At 60.1% G+C, this 19295-nt stretch overlaps 2 protein-coding genes across 2 annotated transcripts; both read left to right on the forward strand.

Moving 5' to 3' along the window:
* Positions 1–5657: 5657 nt before the first annotated feature.
* On the forward strand, positions 5658–9210 carry AQP5 (aquaporin 5). Its single transcript, XM_079775276.1, has 4 exons — positions 5658–6169; positions 7098–7262; positions 7667–7750; positions 8493–9210. Exons 1-4 carry the CDS (start codon positions 5807–5809, stop codon positions 8676–8678), a joined length of 798 nt encoding a protein of 265 aa, XP_079631402.1. The 5' UTR covers positions 5658–5806; the 3' UTR covers positions 8679–9210.
* Positions 9211–15983: 6773 nt separating this feature from the next.
* On the forward strand, positions 15984–19295 carry AQP6 (aquaporin 6). Its single transcript, XM_079776008.1, has 4 exons — positions 15984–16468; positions 17136–17294; positions 17516–17596; positions 18197–19295. Exons 1-4 carry the CDS (start codon positions 16076–16078, stop codon positions 18407–18409), a joined length of 846 nt encoding a protein of 281 aa, XP_079632134.1. The 5' UTR covers positions 15984–16075; the 3' UTR covers positions 18410–19295.

The following is a 19295-nucleotide window of genomic DNA, read 5'->3' on the forward strand; positions in this document are numbered from 1 at the left end:
GAGTCAAGTCAGAGACCAAAGTGACCTCCAGGGCAGTACTCCTGGTAGCTGACTGTCCTTCTCTGGAAGTTCAGGGACAGCAGAGCACTGAGCTGTGGGCCAAGCCCGGATGTGTCCCAGGCTCTTCACCCCTCCACCTCATCTCAACCTGTCCCTTTAGAAGTTACCAAGAATTTCTCTCGATACCTCTTTCCCTTCCTGGATTTCATCTCCCTCAGAACTAAACGTGAGATCCCCACCGCTTCTAGCCCTGATGGCCCAGATTGGGGTTACTAAGGTCAGAGTTCAAGGCAAAATTCAAAGTGATGAGGTTGGAAGAGAACTGACACCTTTGAGCATCTCTTGTGTCCCAGCCTCTGTGCTGGGTGCTTTACATGCGTTATCTCACTTAATCCTCCTAAAACGCAGTACTCCCTTATCCCAACCCTGCGGGATAAAATGACATTTAGGTCAACAACTCATCACATATGCAACGGTGGTCTCATAAGATTATAATGGAGCTGAAAATTCCTATCATCTAGTGACAATCGTAGCCATCAGAGCATCGTAACATCATAGCACAACAATTACTCACACGTTTGTGATGATGCTGGTGCAAACAAACCTACTGCGCCGTCAGTAGTATAAATGTATAGCACACACAATTACTGGGTTTATTCCATCGGGTTTGTGTAAGTTCACTCTATGTGTTCACACAACGACAAGATTGCCTAACGATGCATTTCTCAGAATGTATCCCCCTCATTAAGTGGCCCATCCCTGTACTGGTCTTCCTCTTTTATAAACTGAAGCTAAGAAACAGGTCTAAAGTCGCGGACACAAGACTTGAACTGAGGCCTTTTATTCAAAACCCCATGATCTTTCCAGTCAGAAGTCAGAGGAGACCAGGTCCGGGCTGAGGCAAGTCCCAGGCCCCTCTTGGAAGCCCCTGGCAGACACCAAAGCACGCAACTGAGCCTGTTCAGCCCAACCCACTGGCTTGTGGTGGACACGGGGCCTGGGGGAGGGCTGTGGCAGGGCAGGAGTAAAATGACGAAGAACACGGGGCTGGTTTCTGCCCTTGAAGAGCACTCAGTGTGGAGGAGGATGGAAGTCAGTCACACCTCAAACCAGACAGAGGCCGGGCAGCATAGAGGCAGGTGCATAGGTCCCCAGGCTGGGGACAGAGAAGGCTCTGAGCTGAGGGGAGGAGGTAGCTGACCACTGGGTCCCAGCAGCATCCATTCCCATAGCCCCACGTTGTGCCAGATAAAGACTTTGCACCTGCAAATGTTGCTTTGATGTTTTGTATCTTTAAGCTGTACATATGCAATGCCCCCCCCCCCCCAGCTAGACTGTACGCCCTACAGGGACAGGGCTCCTCCCAGCTCTCAGATGGCATTCTCCTGTCTGTCTTCACTCATCTGTGTTGTCTGGCACAGTACCCTGCATATCGTAAGCTCAATAAATGCTCATTTGCAAACCAGTGCTGTTTCTTCCACAACTTAGAAATGGTCAGTACAGTCCAAAGGGCCAGCAGGCAGACTGGGGTCCCTGGCACGTCCTGGGCTCCCCAGAGCTGCTGTTAGGAATGGTGCAGCAAGGATTTCAATGCTCAACTAATTGGTGGCAACCTGGCCAGATGAGCATCCGGGCTCTGTGACCCAGGTGGTACCATGGAGAGGGCACAGAGACATGGGTATGCTGTGTGGCCTGCAGACAGAGTCAAGAGCAGCCCCTTTTGGTCCCCTCATGCTGGCTGTAGCACTGTGTTGGAAAATCAGAGCAGGAACCTCCAGGGTCTGGGACAAACCTAATGCTCCACGAGTTCAAAACTGACCACCTGCTCTTCTCTCCAAACCTGTGCTTCCTATGCCCGGACACACTGGCTCAGTGGTTGAGCGTCGACCTATAAACCAGGAGGTCGCGGTTCGATTCCCGGTCAGGGCACATGCCCGGGTTGCAGGCTCAATCCCCAGTGTGAGGGGTGCAAGAGGCAGCCAATCAATGATTCCCTTTCATCATTGATGTTTCTATCTCTCCCTCCCTCTCCCTTCCTCTCTGAAATCAATAAAAATATGTACTTTTAAAAAACACCTGCTCTTCCCACAGTCCTTTCATCTCAACTGATAACAACTCAATTTTTCCAGCTGCTCAGGTCAAAAAGCTCATTATCCTTGACTCCTTGCTCTCACATGCCACATGAGCCCCATCAGAGAATCCTGTCAGTTCTACCTTCACAGGGGACCCAGAATCCAATCATCCTCACCTCAGGTCCAGGCCACCATCATCTCTCCCTGGATAGGTCCCTATCAGTCCCCCTGCTTCCATTCCTGCCCCTCCAGTCTCTTCTCAACACCGCAGCAGAGGGGTCGTGTTGCACACTTTGTCAGATCACATCAGTCCTCGACTCAGTGACTTCCTTGATCTCTCAAGTGAAGCCAGCAGTCCTTTGGGGGGTGCACAGGTCTACCCACCTCCACCACCTCTGTCCTCACCTCCTTAAGCTTCCCCTTGCTCCCTCTGCTCCAGCAACACTGGCAGCTCCCTCTGCCTGGAATGCTCTTCCCTCGGACAAACGCATGGTTCTCTCCCTCTCCTCTTTGAAGTCTTTGTTCAGCTGTCACCTTCTCCGTAAGACCTACACTGACACCCCTTTACAATTTCAAAGAAACTCCACTCCCACCCCAGCACATACCCTATTTTTCCATAGCACTTAACAGATTCTATTGTACTATATAATCTGCATATGTCCATTATTTGTTGTCTGTCTCTTTTCACTAGAATATTAGCTCCATGAGGCAGAGATGTTGTCTGCTAGCTCATAGCTATATCCCCAGTGCCTAGAACAGTGTCTGGTACATAATAAGTGCTCAATAACTCTTTGTGGAGTGAATGAATATTTCCCAACACTGGGGATATGTGTAGCCCTAGGGGCATCACCTCCTGTCAGTTACCCCCAGCCCCCCAGAGAATACAGTGGTCCCTATGTCAGGCAAGGAGAGAAAGAGCCCTCCCTGAGATATTCTAACTCTCTCTGCCACAAACGGGGAGACCCATCTCCCAGCCCACGAAGGTCCCAGGGAAGCACTCCTCTGGGGCTGGCAGGGCAGGGCCCTGGTGCTCAGAGAAGAGACAAGTCCAGGACACAGGAGCTCCTGTAGTTCTTTGTGACAACCTGGGGACTGAGTGACCCTGATAGAGAGTTGGAAGAGAGGGAAGGATTTCAAGCACGGGCCTAGGAAACATAACCAGCTGCCCCATCTGAGCAATCTTAACAGCCAGGTCTCCTTCTTCAGCCACACCAGGCCCATTCCTGGTGACACTGTGGGTCCCCTCTCAGGTCGCGGTGTGACTCTGGACCTCTGAGCCTGGGTTTCCTCACACGCAGCTCAGAATCGAATCACACAGTGGAGGCCAAAGACCTTGGACAGATGAAAAGGATTGGGCCAAATCCTCAAGCAGGAGCTTCCCCTGGTGGCCAGTCTCCTGTGAGCACTGCTGAGTCCTTCCACTCCCAGAGACCTGTGGGCTCATGAAGACAGGGCCCAGAGAGAGAAGACAAGAAAGCAGGTGGAAGGGTGCAGACAGGAGGCGAGTTCAACAGCCCTCGAAGCCTGTGGGGTTATCAGGGTCCTTGTTCCAGTCTGGGCCAGGCCCACCACAAGCCCTGAGCCCCAAGCCCAGATAAAAACCCTCCACACAGCTGCCAGGCTCTGCCAGGAGCAGGGCCCCAGGACCCAAGGCAGAAAGGACGGACAGACCTCCCGCCTTAAGAGGAGAGAGGTGGGGGCGGAGCGGCTCCAGCAGGAAGCACTGAGCGGAGGAGGAACAATAGCAGGGTTTCTTTGGTCCCTGTTTTCTTTGGCCTCTTCGCTGCCACGGAGCCCAGAGCCCGGACCTCTAGGCCCTTGGCTTTCCTCCCGGCCCCTCCCCTGAGCCCCTGCCTGCCTGACAGACGGACACAGGAGCACCTGTTCTTTCCCTCTGCTGCACCCGCCACCTTAGCTCCACACAGAGCCTTCAGGGGGCTTTTTAAATTACAGTTGCAACACGAGGAAACTTGACTTAGGCTCCATGCTAAGTGCTTCCCTAGGACACACAGTGGTGGGGGGTTGGAGGAGGGAGGTCTTTCGTGCAGCTCCTCGCCCGCCCGGGATCCTGAGAGTCATTCCCTGCCCCTCCTCCAAGCCCTGAGGGCGCTCCAGCCTCATTCCCCACGTGCCTGACCCGGAGATAGGAAAAGGGGGAGGTGGGAGGAATGGTGGGTAGCAGCTAGGCGCTGGGAGAGAAGGTGCAAAGACAGGAGGAGCCGTGGGAACTGGAAGAAAGTGTCACCCAGACCAGGGGTGGGAGGACCTGACTTTGGGGGCATTGAAAACGACCACATGGAAGAGAGACAGACATAGAAATGAGGTAGAGACAGACAGAAACCAAGAAAGTCACAGAAACTAAGAGGCAGAAGAAAGGTGAACTAGAGAGAGAGGCTAGAGAGGCTAAGGCTAAGACTGTAAAAGGAAGCGGGGAGGGGGGGGAGCAGAAATGGAAAGGAGAAGGAGAGGGAGAGAGACTAAGGAGAAATACAAAAAGTCTGAAAAGAGAGGTGGGCAGGGTTTGGAGAAACAGACTGAAGGAGAGGCGGAGAGGAAGGAAATCCAAGGCTGAGTGAGAGTTCGCAGGACAACGAGACTAAAGAGACGGAGGAGAGGAGGGGAGCGGAAGCTGGAGGAGAAGGAAAAGCTGGGGTCTAGAGTGGGGGCTTCGGGAAGGAAGGCGGGAGAGGCCCAGTCCCGGCATGGGAGGTCAGCGGTGCCCTGCAGCCCCACCACCCCACCCCACTCCAGCACCCACGTCCCACGGCTTCTTCCCTGGCTGAAACCCTAACCGAACATGCCCCCTCCCGTCCCGTGTACAAAGTGACCCCCCAAGGAGGCCATGCTGGACGGGTTGGGACGGCTGCCGAGCAGAGGGCGCCTCCGGGCTCCACCGGCTCCTCGCAGGGCTGCCCGGTGGCTGCTGGGGTCCAGGACGGCCAGGCGCGGGGAAGACCGGCACGGTGCTCGCTTTTCCCCAAACGCCCCCGCTCCAGCCCCGAGGCCCGCCCGGTCCAGGCCAGGGAGAGGCCCACGACGGCCGGACGGACGGCCCTGCGCGGCCCAGCCCGCCGGCCGCCCCCGCCAGCGGGCGGCAGGGAGCTGAGTGCGCTGTCCTCAGGGATCGCATCACTCCAACCCGCCGGGGTGAGGCTGGGTGAGGATGCCCGGGTCGCGGGAGGCACAGGAGGCGCTGGACCCGGGGCCCGCGGAGGAGAGCAGGGAAGACCACGGCGGGGGGGAAAGCCCGGCGGAGGCAGCCAGCCCGCGGCCGGTAGGACGGGAGAGCCGAGCCAAGTGTCCGCGGGACCCGGGGCGCACGGCGCGGAGCTGAGCGGGGGAGCCGCCCGGAGCGCACCATGCGCGGGCCCCCCGCCGCGGGGCCGGTCTGCGCCGCCGCCCGGGTCACCTGGCCCCGACAGGTCGCACGCTGCCCGGGCTGGAGACCTCGCGGGGCCCGGGACGGCGGCGAGCCCGGGGCGGCCGCAAAGTTCCCTCCCTGCAAGCGGCGCTGGCCGCGGAGCGCGGGAGCCGCCCCCTGCCCCCCCGCGCGGGCCCCGGCGGGGGGCGCCCGCCCTCTATATAGCGCACCCCTGCGGCGCCCGCGCCAGGCCGCCAGCCGCGCGCACGGCCCGGGAGAGCGCGCCGCGCCCGCGAGCCAGTCCCTCGTCCCCCGCGCCGCCGCCGCCGCCCCGACGGGCGCCCCCCAACGCCGCTCGGCCCCCGCGGCCACCATGAAGAAGGAGGTGTGCTCCGTGGCCTTCGTCAAGGCCGTGTTCACCGAGTTCCTGGCCACCCTCATCTTCGTCTTCTTCGGCCTCGGCTCGGCCCTTCAGTGGCCGTCGGCGCTGCCCTCCATCCTCCAGATCTCGCTGGCCTTCGGCCTGGCCATCGGCACCCTGGCCCAGGCCCTGGGGCCCGTGAGCGGCGGCCACATCAACCCTGCCGTCACGCTGGCCCTCTTGGTGGGCAACCAGATCTCCCTGCTGCGGGCTGTCTTCTACGTGGTGGCCCAGCTGGTGGGCGCCATCGCGGGTGCTGGCATCCTCTACGGGCTGGCACCGGCCAATGCGCGGGGCAGCCTGGCGGTCAATGCGGTGAGTGCCCCGGACCGGGGGTGGGCCCTGCACACCGAGGCCAGGAAGAGGCTGCCCAGGCTGGGGGGTGCCTGCTCAGCCTTCCCCCCTCTTGCTGCCCCTTCCCGGCCTCTCTCCTGGTGCCTACTGCCCCTCCTTTTTGTCGGAAGCTCCTGCCTTTGCTCCTGTCTCCCCCCAGCTCTGCCTTCCCCTTGCGCCCTCACAGCTCCTGTCTGTTCCTCCGTGGAGTGGTTTCATGGACCATCAGAGAGACGGGTTGCAATCTGGGCTTCTGCTGGCCCTGGCCTCCCTGGGCCTCATTGTCCTCAGCCTTTACAGGGGATGGCGGTCGCCTACCACAGCAGGTGTCACGGGATCCCATTTAGAGATCATGCATGGGAACCTCTAATTCCGTTCTAATGTGAGGGTCCCTGTTGAACACTGGCTCCTGTTCCTGGCCCCCTGCTGCCTCCCCCTCCCCGAAGCCCCAGATTCAGCCCCCATGTTCCATGCAAACTGGGTTCATTAGTCAAACACAGAGGAGGATTTTCTCGGCCATTGTCAGGCCGTGAGTCAGCCCCACTGGAGAGACGGGTTTGAGGTTGGCCCTGGCAGTGGCTCAGGCACGGGCGGGAGGTGGGCTGGGGGTGCAGTAGGCAAACTGGGCAGCTGCCCACAGGAGGGAGGGGAAATGCCAGCTTGTGGGGGTTGGAGACTGGGCAGAACCGTTGACAGGGCTGTGTCCAATAGAAGCTCCCGCATACCACCCTTCGGCCATGGCCTGCGCCCCAGGCTTCGTACACACGGTGAAGTATGTAGTCTCTTTGGCAGCTGGCCTCCCTGCCTTGACGTCCACTGGGCTGTGGGGTCCTCGGAGGCCCTAAACCCCTTTCTCCAGGCCCCTGGCCATAGAGCCGGAAGGCAAGCCTAACCCTCCCTCCCCTTGCAGCTCAACAACAACACGACGCCCGGCCAGGCCATGGTGGTGGAGCTGATTCTGACCTTCCAGCTGGCGCTCTGCATCTTCTCCTCTACTGACGCCCGCCGCACCAGCCCTGTGGGCTCCCCGGCCCTGTCCATCGGCCTGTCCGTCACCCTGGGCCACCTTGTGGGGGTGAGCAGAGCTGCCATGTGGATGGGGTTATGGGGAGCCCCTCCGGGCAAATAATGGGGCCCTAGAGCAGTACCTCTCTGGACCAGTGAGCCCTGCAGTTGGGCCTGGGGTGGGGCTGCTATACTCTGTCCCAGACTGGAGCCCCCCACACCTTCTCTAGCCCGAGGTTAGATGGGAAAAGTGGGAGTTGAAGTGGGGCAGGAAACCAAGCCCAGGCTCAGGACAGAGAGGAGAGGAGTGTGCACAGGGACCTGTGGAGGGAGAGGTACCAGCCTGGGAACTGGAGATCCTGGCTTGGAGATCTGGCTGAACCCCTGGACTGCTGGGTGACGCTGGGAGAGGTGGGGCTCGGTGGGAGCAGACATGCCCTTTGTCCTCCTCACCACCTCCCTCTCTCTGTCCAGATCTATTTCACCAGCTGCTCCATGAACCCAGCCCGCTCTTTCGGCCCCGCAGTGGTCATGAAGCGGTTCAGCTCTGCACACTGGGTGAGTCTGGGCGCCCCTTGATCCCTGGCAGTGGGGGCCGGGACACCAGCTGCGGCCCTGGCCTTTCTGGGTGCTGTGGGCCCAGAGCTTGGGGTGGGCCTGGGGAGCAGTGGCTGGAGAGAGAAGGGGACACCGTAGGGAATAGGGTGCAGCCAGATCACCGGCAGGGGTAGATTTATATGGACAAGGAGGCCCTTGTTTGGGGGGGGGGGGGAGGACTATGTCTGTCTGTCCTCTAGGTAAGCGAGGGGATCCCCACCTCTAGGTTGATCTCTGAGGATTTTGTCTGTGCCTCTGGGAGTCTGTGTGTCTGTCCTCCCTGATGTTTTACTCACCGGTCCCTGTTGAGGGGTTGGGACAGTCTTCCTTCCCATGGGTCTGTCTGTCTGGACAATCCTTTGAGAGCTCATGGTCTCCCTCCGGAGTCTGACCCCATCCCCATGTGTGAGGGAGAGGAGTTCTGTCCGTCTCTCTGAGGATCGATGTGTCTGTTCCCTCTGAAGGTTCATCTGTCTCTTTAGGGACAGGAGCCCTGGCCTCTGGGGACCTGGTCTGTCTCCTTTAAGGATGTGGGTGTCTGTGATCCCATCTCCCTGAGGAGGGAGAAAGTCTTTCTTCCTGGGGGCCTGGGAGTCCGTATGTCTGTCTCTTCTGAGGGCCCATGAGTCTGTCCTCTGGAGGCGGGGAGTGGGGGTCTCTGAGGCCTGGGCTCAGCCCGCTGATGCCGTCTTGTCTCCGTCAGGTGTTCTGGGTGGGGCCCATCGTGGGGGCTGCCCTGGCCGCCATCCTCTACTTCTACCTGCTCTTCCCCAACTCCCTGAGCCTGAGTGAGCGTGTGGCCGTCGTCAAGGGCACGTATGAGCCTGAGGAGGACTGGGAGGAGCAGCGGGAGGAGCGGAAGAAGACCATGGAGCTGACCGCCCACTGACCAGCGTCAGACAGGGGCTAGCCCCTCACCCCTGAATTGCAGGGGAACACCCCCCCCCCCAAAAAAAAAAAAACACACAAAAACCCATGACAGCAAAGCTTCCTTCCCCCACAGCTGGGTCCCCTGGGCTAGGGAGGAGGTACTCGCCCCCCAGGCTGCAGTTAGAAATGGGAGCAGGAACCCATGATGGGACTCTTGGGGTGGGGGCCAGGGGCTGAGGTCTGATGGAAAGGGGGGTCTCTCTGAGGTCAGACCTCAGAGAGTGTGAACACAGCACTGAGCTCACCGGCCGCCCCAGGGGCAGGCCAGCAAGGAGTGGCCTGCATTCTTCACGCCCCACTCTCCCCAGCCCCTCCTCAAGAGCCAGAAGGATCCCAGCCCCTAGGATGGCAGCGGCTGACCCTCCCAGAGCTCCTGGGGAGGGGGAGAGACTGGTTCATTCAACGCTGCCTTATTTATTTCTGCTTCTAGGTGCATGGGCTAGGGCTGCTGGTGTGTGGAGTGGGGCTTCCCAATAAACCGCTGACGTTCATGTTCTGCCTCCTCTCTCCCCAAAAGCCTCTCCCTGGGGCGCTGGCTCATCACTGCTCCTCCTCACCATCCCACACCTTCCCCACGGGCTCCGCAGGCCTCTGTGGAAAGACAGGGAAGCTGAGGGCAGGGGGGCCTAGAGTCAGATATGGGGGTGGGAAGAGCAAGAGAGGGGAGTGGGAGAGGGAGCGAGACCAAATACAGAAAGCGAGCTGGAGGTCAGGAGGAGGCAGTGGGAGCAGAGAAGGAGGCATCCTCTTCACTCAACCTCCCGCCCACACACCCCTCCCGCCTCAGCTATGTCAAGTCCCTGCCCCTCGAGGAGGGTGTGCCAGGCAGGGTGGGAGAGAAATGAACCAGCCTGCAGCCCCTTGAGATGCCAAGGGGGTGACCAGCCAGGTCTGTCATCAGGGAGGAGGCACAGCCTGGACTCCCCTCTCTGCCCCTCCGTGTTCTAAAAAGGAGCCGTGTTGGGAGCCTGTGCTCAGGGACAGCAGCACTCCCCTGCCCCGCCACACACACACACAAAAACACACACGCACACACACACACGCACGCACACGCACGCACACACATGCACGCGCACAGACACACACACACACACGCACACACATGCACATGCTGCACTGGCCCAGCTCTTTTCTGGTCTCCCCTTCCCTGCCGCTGCCGGCCAGTGTCCCCACCATCTTCCTCGCTGGGCCCGCTGCTCTGCCCTCGCTCTTGTCCCCTTGACACGGACACTCCTTAGGGAACCCCCTTAACCAGCCAAGCCTCCATCTGTTAGGCTGTACAATGAGGGTTAAAACGGCTTCCCTCACAGGTTGCTGTGGAGATCAGATGAGATGAAGGAATGAGATTCCTAGGACCCGCTGCTCGCTGTGGGAAAGAGTGGGGTGCAGCTGAGCAGCTCAGGACACGGCCCTGCATCAGAGTTAAAGAGGCTGCTTGGGGTCCAAGTCTTGATGCCTAACGTTGGGTAACATACACCCTCCGAGCTTTAATGACCTCACCTGTAAAATGGGGCTAGTTGTACGCATGGGTGGCTGTGAGGTTAAAATGACACAATGGATAGAAATAAAACCCTGGTGCAAACAGGGCCAGGCACTTCAGGGTGAGTGCTCAATAAACAAACAAGTGTGAAGAGAAGCCAGCATGTACACATCTGGGACCCTGGCCGCACCCCATGTCCGGGCCTCTGCTCTCCTGGGAGTGTTTGAACCTGAGCTCCAGCTTTTCTCTTGGGCAGGAACCTTGCTCCACAGTCTTCAGCTTTGCCTCAGAAGACAAGGGGCCAGTAGGGCTCGGATCTGGGCGGGGAAGAGGTGGGAGAGTCGACAGGCCCTGCTGGCAAGGGTCAGTCGCAGGGGTTGGGGGTGAGGGCGGCAGAGTCCCCAGTCCTCCTCCACACCTGAGCCTAGTATCTGTGAGTGGGAGCTGCAGCCGCCCTGCCCTGCCCCGCCCCGCCCGCCTCACCAGCGTGCAGTTAACACCAAAAGGCAGTTATGCGTGTGAGAACCTGTGGAAAGGGGCAGCCAGCTCGGCCTCCACCCAGTCCCGGCCGCAAGTGCCAGCTCCGACCAGCAGAGGGGGGCCTCGTCCACCGAATGCACAACTGCTGCGCTTCTCGTCCGCGAACTCTGGGTCTGGGCTCCAGACGTGGGGGATGGAGGACACGGGGAGTCTCTCAGGCCTGGGTCCCCCGGGGCCATCAGGAAGTAGCTACTCTCGGTCCACCCCCACGCCACTATCCGAGATGGGATGTAGAAGAGAGAGAGTCCTTTCCCATTCAGCCTCCAGAAGACTCAGGTGCAGGCACAGCCGTGCCTGGGAGGCTGGCCTCTCCCCCAGCCCAGCAACTTGCGTTCCTTTCTCTGACAACTGGGCCTGTGGGGGACAGACCCTCAGGGCGGGGTGCGGCACCCAGTCCGAGGGAGTTCCCGGCCCCGCCAGAGGGAGAGGATCCTAGGCTTTGGACGGCCAAGTTGCGGCAGTCGGGCTCTGTGGCCAGCAGAGGGCGCTGTGCTCCGTGGTGGCTGATCCGCCACGTGCCGCTAGGTCCGGGCTCACAAAGACCCGCAGGAGCCGGCACACGCCCAGCCCCGCACCTCCACACCGACCTGCAGCTCACTCCGTGCATGTGACAGCCTCGCCAGTCCTCCTCCACTCGTGTTCCGGCTCCATGTGTAACCGAGAGGCGCACGTGTGTCACACCCAAGCACACATGCTCAGTCACCCCTGTGACCCTCTGCTCCACCTGAAGATGGGGCCCACGGAGCGCCTTGATTCTCCTCTAGGAGGCGTCCTACCCCTCCACTCCCCATCTGCGCAGGCCTGCCAGGTCTCACCAGGTGGAAAGGTAGACGTGGTGAAGAGATGGAGGACTGGGGGTGAAGGAGAGGATGGGAAGAGGTTGGCTGTCTAGATGGATGGACAGGAGGGTTGGCTGGAGGGTCAGCTCTCTCGGCCCCTCTCAGTTTCCTCCCCTGTCTGTGCAGATAAGATCAGACTGCCTCGCCTGTCACATTTTGTGGGGATTGGTGAGATGATGTGAGGGAAGCTATCTTGACTTCTTCCCTTCTATCATGTGTTTAATGCCCCTCCTCTTCTCTCCTGATACCTTCATCCTTCTTGCTGCCCCATCTCCCTCAAACCCTGAAACCCTGGTCCTCAGTCACTTCTCTTATGCATGTTCCTCCCTTCTCAGGGATCTGGGGAGCCCAGAGACAGGCCTCTGGGAGGTGAAGAGCACACAGCCAGGCAGCTGTAGGCAGCCAGGTGGGGGCCGTGGCAAAAGGCCTCTGAGCATGAGTGACCTCAAAGCGTGGCGCTAGAGCCCAGGACTGGCTGGAGCCGGAGCAAGCCCTGGCCAATGCCTGGCTGGCCTCGGGGGACGAAGGACCTTGTCCCGGGCCAGGCTGGGCCCCAGGAGGCTCTGTTCTGGGCCAGCCAGGAACAAAGGCTACCACGGCTCTTAATGCCCAGCCTCCAGGGTCCAGGGCAGGGGCCGCCGGTGCTGCTTGTCCTGGAGCTGCCACAGCAGCCAGGACCCTTCCCACCAGCCCGGTGCTCACAGCTGTCTCACCGGAGAGGGGAGGGGAGGGGAGTGGCGGTTCTAATAACCAACACTTCCTCGCTCAGAAACACCCTCCCGGGAATTAGCACATCGACTCCTAATGACACGTGGGGAGGTGGGGATTTTAATCTCCATTTCATAAGGAGGGAAACCGAAGTCCAGGCGTCAGGCACTGGTCAGGAGTGCAGTGCACGGCAAGGCCCAAATGCTTTCGCTTGTGTTCTCTTATCACAGGCCTCAGCAGACAGGCTGCCCTGTTGTTTGGTGCCTGGTATACAGGCACAGAGCTGAGGCTCGGGAAGACGGAGGGGCTGGCACGTGTCTGAACCCAAGGGAGGGAAGAAGAGAGATGCCCTTGAGGTTCTTTGGGACAGCCTCCAGGCAGAGAGCCCCCCGAGGCAGGCACGGAGGAATGTCCCTCACGCTGCCCATGCCTCCATTCCTTGAGTAATTATTGAAAGAATCCTCTGGGCCAGGAAAGCGCCAGAGTCTGTGCTGGAACAGTGGAGGCAGTGAGGCCGCCGGAGCCCGAAGCAGCCACTGGCTTTGCTCAAGCCCAACGTCTTCCCCACGCAGCCTGCCTGCCTCTGCTGGAGAGGAAAATCAGGGCAGCCGTCATGGAGGAATCAGACTTGAACAAAGTCTTTTAAAAAGAGACAAAGAGGAAAGGCATTCCAAATTCATGGTCTCTCCACTACTCCGAGATTGCCAGGCGCGCTATAAAGAAGCCAGGAGAGGGCGAAGTGCACACCACGGATGAGACTGGGAACAGCAGAGAGACGGCCCCCCATGCTCGGGTGGGGCCCCCGATTCAACACGAGAGAAGGTTGCCTCTGCTCCGGGGCACAGGGCAGCTGGTCAGGGCATGGGCAGCCACCACGCGTTTGTGGCCAGAGGGCGGGTGGCAGCACTGCCCGCTAGCTTGGCTGTCTGGGTGGGACAGGAGGCCGGTCGATCTGCTAGAAGAGCGGGGTGCTTGAGCCGAGTGGGGAAAGTTGAAGTGGGCCTTGGAAGAATGGGGAGACAGCCGTCCAGGGGTGGTGTAAGGATTGCAGAATAGAGCAGCGGCCCCTGCTGAGGCCAGAAACCATGGACTTGTCGTGGCAGCGGCCTGCATGGCTGGGCCAGCGTCTCCAGCAGCGCTCAGCAGTGCAGATGGTAGGCAGAGGGTGTGAGCAGAATGAGAATGGAGAGCTGCAGGTGTGTGGGAGGGGGAGGGAGAAAAGAGAGCCGGGACAGTGGGGCACTAAGGTGAGATGCCAGGGCATCTGGCTGGAGAAGGTAGGGTCACGCCAGGATGGCTGGGAGGACAGAACGGGGGGCAGTTTCGCTGTGACTGAGATGGGGGAAGGTGGGTGGCCAGAGCCTGTGATCAGAGCTGGGATGTTTCACTGGAAGGTTTCAGAGGGCCCGGTCCCAGGTGAGAGAAGGTGTAAGACTAAGAATAGGCAGCTGACAGGAAGCAGATGTGAAAGTCTCCTGCCTCCAGGAGGTCCAGAAGCCGGTGAAGCCCTAGCTGGTTCGGCTCAGTGGATAGAGTGTCGGCCTTCGGACTGAAGGGTCCCGGGTTCGATTCAGGTCAAGGGCACGTGCCCAGGTTGCTGGCTCAATCGCTGATGGGCAGGAGGCAGCCAATCGATGATTCTCTGTCATCATTGATGTTTCTATCTCTCCCTCCCTCTCCTTTTCTCTCTGAGATCAATATAAACATTTTTAAAAAGCTGGTGAAGCATAGCCAACCCAGCACTGGGGCCACCCACTCCTCCTGCCTCTCCATCCCCCTCAAACAGCCGACAAAAGCACAGACTCACAAGACGCAGAAGGGAAGGTTTTACTCACTCATTCACTCGACAGTTATTTATTGAGTACCTACTATGATCAATCCCTGTGCAAGGTACTGCATGTAGGGATGAGCAAACCTTGGCTCCTGCCTCCCTCAGGAGCTCGCCGCCTCACAGGGAGACCGTTAACACCATGGCAACACCCTATGCTGACTGTAGTGCACAAAAATGTCCAGGCGTGGTGGGAACACACAGAGGGACTCACCTGGGGAAGGAGGAGGTGACACCGAAGCTGAGCCGTAGGGATGGTATAGGGGTTACCCAAGCAGAGGAGGTGGGAAGGGCTCTCCAAGAAGAGAGAGCATCTTCCAAGGAGAGACCAGCTCCGAGCGTTCCAGAACCACTGGCCTTTTGATGAGGCCAGAGGGTAAAGTGCAAGGCAAGGCGTGGAGAGAGGGGAGGAGGAGGAGCAGGATCCCAGGGGGCCTTGGAGGCCACGCACGCACATGCACGCATGGGGCTCACAGAAGGGACGGAAGCTTTGAAGTGCTTTAGCAGAGGAGCAGCAGGATCAGATTTGCATTTTAGAGAGATCACTGGGGCTGCGGTGTGGATAATGGATTGGAGCAGAGCAAGGGAGCAGACAGAACGCTTAAAGGCAGCCGGGCAGCAGGGGTGCAAGAGGAGAGCACAGTCAAGGAACACGTAGGGCTCAAAAGAGCAGGACGGAGGCCTTCAGTGGATGAGGCCGGAGGGGGAGAAGGGTCAGGATGCTTCCCTGGTGCCTGCAACTGATGGGCAGGGGGGTGGGGGGGCGGTAGGAACAGGAGGGGTGCGTTTGGGGGATGGGGGAGGAGGACCTCATTTCCGGAAAGGTTTCGTTTGAGGGGTCTGAGGACAAGCAGGGGGCATCCACGGGGCAGGCAGGTATGTCCAGGGGCGAGGCCCTGGCACCCAGAGGTGGTCAGGAGGTGAAGACAGGATTGTTTTAACAGCGCGACAGATCCTTCTTAGGGAGGGAATACCTTTGTTTAGGTCAACACCTCGCTATACTGCACAGGATAGAAGGGCAGAGCCTAGGGTATGGGTGACTTTAGGGCCGGCATGGCCACAAAAATGGCTCAGCTGCCCTGTGTGGGACAGAAGAGGTATTGTTTTGTCCCCTGAGAAGGAGAGCGGAGAAGCGGGGGTGGGGGTGGGGGTCTAAGGAATGAGAGGGAGGGAGGGAAGCAGAAAGAGACAGGGAAGTGGGTGTGACTCCAGTGGAAATTTCCGCGGGCAAGCAGCAGGGTGCCCACTGCCGTGCGTGTCACCTGATCAGCTGTGGAATAACCCGTCTCCCACCTGCCCCTCTGCGTCCCCACCGGCCACGTCCCCAGGAAACTCTGTTTACGGCTGCTTTCTGTGAGCTGGGTTTTAGGCGGGGGTGGAGGAGAGAGCTTCCTTTCACATCTGGATTTATGGGGTACAGGTAGTATGAGCCCATCTGGAGGCAGAGGGCTAGGAGAACAGGAGTCCCCCTGTCGTCCCTCCTCCGACCCTTCCCCCCCCCCCACCCCGAATGCACAGGACCCTCTGGGGCAGGCCTTGGGCTTGGGAATGGAGAGGTCTCGCTCTCTCCACGCTGACATCAGGGGTGTGAGCGGCACCTGTGCCCTCAGGCTGGGCTCTGCCCGCAGCACGTTAGGCCTGTCCAGTTTGGAAACCTCCCTGGAGGTTCCAGGTCAGCGCCCCGAGACCGCCCCGCCCCCAGCTGTCAGGTGAGCTCCGGGCGGACAGACATGTGAGCGCCGCCCCACACCTCCCGCCCACCCAGACACACATAACCCCGCCAGCTCGGTCCCTGCCAGTCGGCCAGCACAGGCCTGGCTGCGGTGCAGCCGAGGAGCTACAGGTGGGCCAGCCAAGCCTCCGCTCAGTGAGGCCCCAGAGCAGCCGAGACCGCGGGCCAGAGGCGAGCAGAGGGACCTGGAGCAGAGGGGGCGGCAGCCCACACTCCAGGACCTGCAGGGATGGAGCCAGGGGGGTGCGGCTTGGCCAGGAGGCTGGGGTGCCGGCTCTGGATGGCCATCAGCAAGGCGCTGTTTGCCGAGTTCCTGGCCACAGGGCTGTACGTGTTCTTCGGCGTGGGCTCGGCCATGCGCTGGCCCTCGGCGCTTCCCTCTGTGCTGCAGATCGCCATCACCTTCAACCTGGCCACGGCCATGGTGGTGCAGGTGACCTGGAAGACCAGCGGGGCTCACGTCAACCCCGCGGTGACGCTGGCCTTCCTCGTGGGCTCCCAAATCTCCCTGCCCCGCGCCGTGGCCTATATGGCTGCCCAGCTGGCAGGGGCCATTGTGGGGGCTGCTCTGCTCTACGGGATCACACCGGGAGACATCCGAGAGACCCTCGCAGTCAACGTGGTAGGTGCAGGGAGGGGCGCCTGGCAGGGCCAGGAGGGGGGAGGGCCAGGCAGAGGAGAGGGGCAGGGAGGTAACCACACAGGCACCTGCTTCACCCTGCTGTGCTGGGCCTGGGACCCAGGGAGTCAGACCGTGTGTGGCTTTAGTGCAGACGGAGCAGGGATGGGGTCGTGGGTTGAGGAACAGGTGGGAGCAGCCACACGAAGGGGCAGGAGTCGGAGAAGGACCAGGCATTCAGGGGCTGGGGTAGCCAGGGAGGGCTGGGGCTGTGGGTGACGGCAGGAACCCTGCATGCACTTCATCTCCCTCCCCACGGTCCCCCAGCACCCTGAGGCCTGTTTCACCAACCCCCAACCAGCTCCCCCTAGTCATCTCTGTTCCACCTACCTCCCCAAATCTCCTTCCACTCCCACCCAGGTCTCCTCCCAATCAGCTCGCAAACATGCACCCCAGCTTCTCTGTGCCTCCTTTCCCACCAGTCCTGAGCCCCAACCACCCCCTGAATCACTGGCCCCAACCAACCTTTGGGGTGGGAAGGGTGACACTACTTCTGAGAGAGCAAGTGGCCAGGCTGCCCCCACCCCCTGCACCGTCCTTCCGGCCTGGCCTGGCAGAGGTGAGATGTGACACGGGAAATGGGCGGACTCCAGGGTAACCCTCTCACCAGGTCCAGAGCAGAGTCTCAGCGGGCCAGGCGGTGGCGGTGGAGCTGGTTCTGACCCTGCAGCTGGTGCTCTGTGTCTTTGCTTCCACCGACAGTCGGCAGACGTCGGCTTCCCCGGCCGCCATGATCGGGACCTCCGTGGCCTTGGGCCACCTCATCGGGGTAAGGGGCAGAGGGGCTGCAGGGGCCCCGAAGGCCAGGAAACGTCCCTCCCTGCGTCCCTCATGCCCTGGGGGGAGGGGGAGGGAGCCCCATACTCCAGGCCCAGGCTTCGTGCTGCAGAGGCCAAGGCTGGAGCTGGGCCTGAACCAAGGCCGCGGGGACTGTCCCCTCCCAGGCCTGCCTTAAGCCCCTTCGCACCCTGAACCACAATCACTCCCCAGGTCTACTTCACTGGCTGTTCCATGAACCCGGCCCGCTCCTTCGGTCCTGCTGTCATCGTTGGGAAGTTCGAAGTCCACTGGGTGAGACCCTCTGCTGGCAGCCATGGGTGGGGGGCATGAGGGCCCGAGGCTTCACCGGGGGGCGGGCAGACAAGTCCCCCTGCCACGGACCATCTTGACCCCTGATGGAGGTTTCCCTGAGCTCAGAAGACCGGGGCTTGTACTTCCTTTCTTTCTGGCTTCAATAGCCCAGGGTGCCCAGGGGACTGGCTAGAAATGGGCCAGGGCGGGAACCGCAGCCTCAAGTCCTGGCTGTTTCCTTATTCACTTTCTCCAGCTGGACCGATTTCCAAACTTGGATAAAGAACAAGGCAAACAGAAATAGACGCACACACACCAGCAAAGATAGGAACAGCACTAGCCAGGGCTCCCGGCTGGTACAGGGGAGGTGAGAGCAGGGAGAAAGGAGTGGTGAGGAGCCTGGGCCGCCCATGGGAGGCAAGATCCCCCCACGGCGGGAGTTCTGGACAGGACTCCTGCTTCTCAAATCTGCCACCTTTTAGACAGCTCCAGGGCTCCTGGGAGACCAAGTCAGCACCGGGGAAGCAGGCAGGGGTCCCACAGCCACCCTATGATCCCGATGGCTCACAAGCCGGCGCCCACTTCTCTCTGCCTCCTCAGATCTTCTGGGTGGGACCCCTGACAGGGGCTGTCCTGGCGTCGCTGATCTACAACTTCATCCTGTTCCCTGACACCAAGACCCTGGCCCAGCGGCTGGCCATCCTCACAGGCACCTCGGAGATGGAGAAAGTGGAAGGGGAGGAGCCCCAGAAAAACGAACCCCAGTCCAATCCAGGGGACACCAAAATGGAGAATATGTTTCAGATAGCCTAGAACTCGGCCCTTGCCTCAGGCTTTGGAGAGGCCTGTGCGCGGGCAGTATGCCTCGTGTGACCAGATTTGAGGTTTTCTGAGAGGAAAGGGGGGTGTTTAAGGGTGTGTAGGAAAGGCTTGGCCTCTTGTCCTAACAGGTTGGGCAGGGGATACCAATCCCTCTCCCGGGCATTCCATTTCTAGATAGAATTCGGGGAGCAAATCTGTCGGCCTTCCTCCTCCTCCATCTCTAATGGAACAGAGCAGAGGGAGGCAGGGGGATTCACGCCTGCCCTCCCCTTCTCTCATCCAACTGGACTCCAGATCCCCAGGTCTTGCGGGGGGACAGGGGAATTAGAGCCCAGAGAGCCAGTCTGCTTAAAGACTGAGGGCTAAAGGGACCTCAGGGAACCCCAACTTCTTACCCCACCCTTAGGGAGGAGAGGCCAGACTTCCCAGAAGACTCAGGGCTCCTCAGAGGGGTCTCTGCCCTTCGGTGTGGTTTGGGGGGAGAGGGGGAGGGAGGAGGCTATGGCTCCCCCCTCAGACTGGGGGCTTCTTTCGGACAGAGATTACCCTCCCTATAGATCTTCATCCCTCACTCCCCCCAAATGCTCAGGAGAGAACCCCACCCTTGGGAAGAGCTGACACGGAGAGGAAGCTTTTCTCGGGCTAGCTCTTCTGGGCGTTTTCCTGCCTCCCACCCCGTCCCATTGACAGGGACAGTTCTGAGAGGGGATGACTCCAGCCCAGCCCTCGGTCCATGTCCTGGGCCACAGGAGCTGTCTCGGCCTCAGTCTCAAATCCACCAGGACCCCCAAGAGCTGTTGAATAAGTCCCAAGGATGGTTGGAATGATGCAGGCAACCAAGATGTTCCGTTCAGTGCCTCTGGAGGACGGCCAGAGT

The sequence above is a fragment of the Cnephaeus nilssonii genome (assembly GCF_951640355.1).
Source record: "Cnephaeus nilssonii genome assembly, chromosome: 6".
Taxonomy (NCBI): Eukaryota; Metazoa; Chordata; class Mammalia; order Chiroptera; family Vespertilionidae; genus Cnephaeus; species Cnephaeus nilssonii.

Bases quoted from the DNA above. Each gene is read 5' to 3' on its own strand.
- AQP6 (XM_079776008.1), top strand. From the start codon at position 16,076: ATGGAGCCAGGGGGGTGCGGCTTGGCCAGGAGGCTGGGGTGCCGGCTC. The intron at 16,469-17,135 runs GTAGGTGCAGGG...CCCTCTCACCAG, and splicing joins AGACCCTCGCAGTCAACGTG to GTCCAGAGCAGAGTCTCAGC. The intron at 17,295-17,515 runs GTAAGGGGCAGA...ATCACTCCCCAG, and splicing joins CCTTGGGCCACCTCATCGGG to GTCTACTTCACTGGCTGTTC.
- AQP5 (XM_079775276.1), top strand. From the start codon at position 5,807: ATGAAGAAGGAGGTGTGCTCCGTGGCCTTCGTCAAGGCCGTGTTCACC. The intron at 6,170-7,097 runs GTGAGTGCCCCG...CTCCCCTTGCAG, and splicing joins GCAGCCTGGCGGTCAATGCG to CTCAACAACAACACGACGCC. The intron at 7,263-7,666 runs GTGAGCAGAGCT...CTCTCTGTCCAG, and splicing joins CCCTGGGCCACCTTGTGGGG to ATCTATTTCACCAGCTGCTC.